This window comes from Gadus chalcogrammus, chromosome 8 (genome assembly GCF_026213295.1).
Source record: "Gadus chalcogrammus isolate NIFS_2021 chromosome 8, NIFS_Gcha_1.0, whole genome shotgun sequence".
NCBI classification, from domain to species: Eukaryota; Metazoa; Chordata; class Actinopteri; order Gadiformes; family Gadidae; genus Gadus; species Gadus chalcogrammus.
In genome coordinates, this window is record NC_079419.1 from 18,027,033 (window position 1) to 18,032,032 (window position 5,000).

Below are 5,000 nucleotides of genomic sequence, written 5' to 3' on the forward strand. Positions count from 1 at the left end.
CTTTATGTTCTGTTATATAGCCTGCATTGCTTCATTAACCGGGATTCTGGACTTTAGTGGTTTTAAATTAAATCCAATCCAAATAGGCTGGCAGCTATCTTTCGGCATTGGTCTGGCAGAACTCTGCATATTTGGCCCGACCGACATTCATTCATGTTCATGTAGTTATCAATTGTTTGATAGCACCCTACTGAGATATGTATCACAAGTCATCAAAATGCCCCATCTGCAGCCATTGGACTTTGGAGCACCGGTTGAGGTTGGCGCACACACGGCCTCCGTACCGGAGCCCTACCGTATCTGGTGCACATTGGCCTCCACACCAATATTAATGCAGTGTATACGTACGTGTGTGTGTTTCAAATGAAGGGGGAGCTGGCCATTTCCTCTGAGATGGAGCAGCTTCAGTCGGCTCTGTTCTTTGAGAACGTCCCGGACACCTGGACCAAGCTGGCCTACCCCTCTACCTACAGCCTGGCCCTGTGGTGTGTGTGTGTGTGTGTGTGTGTGTGTGTGTGTGTGTGTGTGTGTGTGTGTGTGTGTGTGTGTGTGTGTGTGTGTGTGTGTGTGTGTGTGTGTGTGTGTGTGTGTGTGTGTGTGTGTGTGTGTGTGTGTGTGTGTGTGTGTGTCTGTACGATAAAGAAAATGGAGCAATTTATCGTGTATGTGTCGAAATTATCTGAAAAAGAGAGATTCACTGTTATTTTATTGATTCTTTAGGCATTTCTTTTTAATAGAATGAAAGTTTCCTCCAACCTCTTCCTCCCAATTATTTGTATTATACACAATGGTTATTCATCTGTCTGTTGACAGATACGTCAACAGCATAATTTGTATGCATGCAGGGTGCTGTTGAGAAGAACTCACCTCTCTCCCTCCCTCTCTCTCTCTCTCTCTCTCTCTCTCTCTCTCTCTCTCTCTCTCTCTCTCTCTGTCAGGTACAATGATGTGTTGTTGCGCTGCAGGGAGCTGGACAGCTGGACGCAGGACCTGTCACTGCCTAGTGTGGTCTGGCTGTCCGGTCTCTTCAACCCACAGTCCTTCCTCACTGGTAACACACACACACAACCATACACACATACATGCACACAATTACACACACACACACAATTACACGCAACCACACAAACCAAGGCATGCTAAGAGAGAGGCACACATAGTGGAACAGGTCTTCTGAGGTTGCCAGTCTTTCTTGCCGTGCCCTTTTCTGGTCTCATTATTCAGGCTAATTGTGTCTCATAGTGTCACATGCCCTTCTGTCTGGTTCCCCAGCTGTGATGCAGTCTCTGGCCCGGAAGAATGAGTGGCCCCTGGACAAGATGAACCTCACCGTGGACGTTACCAAGAAGTTCAAAGAGGAGTTCAACCAGCCGGCCAGGGAGGGTGCCTACATTTACGGCCTTTACATGGAAGGTATGTCGTGGTGCCTCACGCCCTTCTGTCAATCTGTCGTCCATGCATGTAACAGTGGTGCGTCATGGCGATGTCTCACGCTGTTGTTAAACCTAGGGTTGCTGTGGGTTCAGTCATTTATCAGACACTTTGATCCAAAGATGACTTACAGTGAATATCTGTTGCCATTATTGAGCACTAGACTTTCCTATCTCCACTAGATTATCCTGTCCCGTGTCAAACGCACACACACACACACACACACACACACACACACACACACACACACACACACACCACCTCCTCCAGCACCTTTATCTCACCCTGCCCCCCCCCCCCCTCCCTCCCTAGGCGCCAGGTGGGAAACCCAGGCGGGGGTGATCACCGAGGCCCGCCTGAAGGAGCTGACCCCCACCATGCCCGTCATCTCGGTCCGCGCGGTGCCCAACGACCGCCAGGAGACCCGCAACACCTACGAGTGTCCCCTCTACAAGACCAAGATCAGGGGGCCCACCTACGTGTGGACCTTCAGCCTCAAGACCCGCGAGAGGCCCGCCAAGTGGGTCCTGGCCGGGGTTGCCCTGCTGCTCAGCGTGTGACGTCTGTCGGGGGCCCAGAGCCCCGAGTTAGGGCTTAATGGGGAGGGAGGGGGCAGGAACTCGGGGTGTGCTACAGTGGGAGCGCTTGGTCGTCTCAGTCACATGGGTGTAGCAGTGAAGGACCAGCCTGGATATTGCTTGGTCCAAATTCTTTGTCGGGAACTCTGTCCTTGTCTCTGTTGTTGTTTTCGGGTTCTTATTCTTCTCGCTCCGGGGACTGTTTAACAGCTCATTGAAAGGATACCAGAAATTATATAACGGTAGACGCTGTTATTAATGAGCCTATCTTATCTCAGCCGTCTCAGTGTGTGAGGAACCTCAAGGTCGGTAAATCTTGGTTCTAGTGGTCGGCTGTTGTATTGCATCATCAGGGGTCAGAAAAAAAGATTCTCCAACTATTTTAATAAAATTGTATTATTTTTATACAATATTTGGGTGAAACAAGGGGAGGGGGACTCAGTTGAGTAAGCTTTTATTTAATAAAGCTGATATGATAACATATCATTGTATAATCTTTATTTTCCTAATACATTTCTTGAGCTCTGTTTTGGAGCTGAATTGTCGACAAAATTACAGTAAAAGACTCGGTTTTATTCTTATTTTATTGAAAAAAGGTAAAATATACAGAAGTAAATGCCAAAAAAAAAGTCCACACACTAGGGTCACAGTTAGAATTTGATAAAAGTCAAAGCTCAACAGTCAAAGTTTTGAACAAATCAAATCTACAAACGACAAGATAGGATGTCTGTAGGCGGGAAGTCAAATGTAACAAGGTGCTGCCTCACAAGAGCGGCGTTCAAGTGCTGTACTCTGATACACCTGTACCTGTTATTCAGCAGTTTTAAATAGCACAATAACATACACAGGTGAAGTCACTCTAAAGAAATGACACAAACGACACAAACAAGAGTCCTTTTCATCCTTCCTACTTCACAGTACACAGTATATCATTCTAGCAAAACATTGTCGTAATAATAATAAAAATGAATGGTTAAACAAACAAAAACTAGAGTGTCTACCCAGCCCTGTTGCAGCTGGTATCTCCACAGGCTGGAGCTCAGGTATGTGCACAAAAAGTCAACTTTGGCTTTGACCTGCGTATGTGTATGTATGTTTTTGCCAGACCGTGTGTGTGTGCGTGTGTGTGTGTGTGTGTGTGTGTGTGTGTGTGTGTGTGTGTGTGTGTGTGTGTGTGTGTGTGTGTGTGTGTGTGTGTGTGTGTGTGTGTGTGTGTGTGTGTGCCTGTCTGTGTGTATGTAAGTCAGTACAAAACAAAAGGCACATGTTTGCTAGTCACTGTCATCAGACCATCCCAGCTCCATCATGTCCATGGCGGTGGTGGCCATGTTGATCTTGGTTCCGTGCCGCACCCTGCAGCTACTCGAAGAGTTCTGATTGGACGAGGAGCGCATGCTCACCTGCACCCCGGAGTGGCCCCGCGTGACCCCCACCTCCCCCCTGGTCTTCTGGCTGACGGCCTGGCTGCGGTCCCCCCTGACGCCCTGCACCACGAGCCCCCTGTCGCTCCTCCTCTGGCTCCTCAGCCCGTGACCCACCACCTTAATCACGCCCATGTCGCCCATGTCCATGTCGCCCATCTCGCCGCCCATGTCGTCCAGGTCCAGCGACAGCATCTCCCCAAAGCCCCCCAGGTTGGCGCCCATCCCCTTGAACATGGTCTGGATCCTCCCCTCGGACCCCCCCTCCCCCATGCCCCCCCGCTCCTCCGACCTGGACCCCCGCCGCTCCAGCTCCCAGCGGCCCTCCGGCTCGCCGTCGCCGTCCCCGTGCTGGGAGCCCCCCGAGAACCCCCTGACGATGGTGGTCACCCTGTTCCTCTGCACCCCGCCCCGGTCCGCGTCCCCCCAGCTCCTCTCCTCCCTCTCCACCGTCCCGCCCGGGAAGCTGCGCACCGTCACCTGCACCCTGGCCCCCCCCGGCTCCCCGGGGCCCCCGCCCTGTTGACCCCCCCTGCTGATCTCCTCCAGCGTGCCACGCTCGTCCTCCTCCTCGTCCTCCTCCTCGTCCTCCTCCCCATCGTCGTCTTCGTCCTGTCCGAAGCCCCCCTGGAAGCCCCTGAGCATGGCCTGCAGCCGGCCCCCGTCCAGGGAGCCCAGCCCCCCGCTGCTGCCCCCAGCGCTCCCCCGCTCCGTGTCCCCGTTGCTAAGGGTACGCAGGATGCAGCTGCTCAGACCAGCACTGCCCAGACCAGTACTGCCCAGTCCGGTGCTGCTCAGACCAGCACTGCTCAGACCAGCGCTGCTCAGACCAGCACTGGTCAGACCTGCGCTGTTGGACTCCTGGGAGTGGGAGCGGAAGAACGAGCCGGAAGAGCCGATGGACATCGGCGTGAAGAACTGAAAGAGCGAGAGGGAACATGTCAGAGGTAAGACAGCGATTGGTGAATGTCTTCACCTTTCCCTTCGTAACTTTGTAACGTATCAACAGCAGCTATCGGACGTATAAAAATGATATCGCTATGACTGTAGCCACAACTCAAGCCACTAGATGCTGCTAAAGAGAAAAAATACATAGTGCAGATTTATAGATGGAATCTTTGCTGTTATTATGTGGTTCTATTATGCCTTGATATAGACCTTTTAGTGGAGGCTAATAACCGAAGAGTCCGACCATACCACGCATGCATACAGACTCAGTATGGTGGGACCGTTGGGAATCGAACCCTGACCGAGTTAATGTCATGCATGAACAGGAGCTATGTCTTATTGGCTTTAAAGCGTTCAATGTGTTTGATGCACGCTGTTTAAATATACATTGCTTGGTGCATGCCTACCTCTAAACCTCTTTGCCCTGAGTGCATGTATTCTAGCATGGGGGCCCTAGTGGGAATAGGGTACTTTTACTGATTAATGCTAAGGTTGTGCTCGATAAATATTGTCCACTGGCTGTGTGTAAATGGACTGCATTTATACAGGGCTTTTCTAACCAGTGGCCACTCAAAGCGCATTACAATATTGCCTAACATTCACCCATTCATGCACACATTCT

General features: G+C 51.1%; 2 protein-coding genes across 2 annotated transcripts in view; one reads left to right on the forward strand and one right to left on the reverse strand.

The window, feature by feature from the left end:
• dnah9l (dynein, axonemal, heavy polypeptide 9 like) overlaps positions 1–1,991 on the forward strand; it is a 55,281-nt gene extending 53,290 nt beyond the window's left edge. Inside the window, exons 84-87 of the mRNA XM_056596622.1 lie at positions 370–485; positions 939–1,051; positions 1,273–1,413; positions 1,744–1,991. Coding sequence (XP_056452597.1) covers positions 370–485; positions 939–1,051; positions 1,273–1,413; positions 1,744–1,991 — 618 coding nt within the window. The remainder of the gene's footprint in view (positions 1–369; positions 486–938; positions 1,052–1,272; positions 1,414–1,743) is intronic.
• Positions 1,992–3,280: 1,289 nt separating this feature from the next.
• The window catches only part of LOC130387903 (mitogen-activated protein kinase kinase kinase 20-like), a 14,042-nt gene continuing 12,322 nt past the window's right edge, over positions 3,281–5,000 (reverse strand). Inside the window, exon 11 of the mRNA XM_056597198.1 lies at positions 3,281–4,348. Within this exon, the coding sequence (XP_056453173.1) occupies positions 3,281–4,348 (1,068 nt within the window). The remainder of the gene's footprint in view (positions 4,349–5,000) is intronic.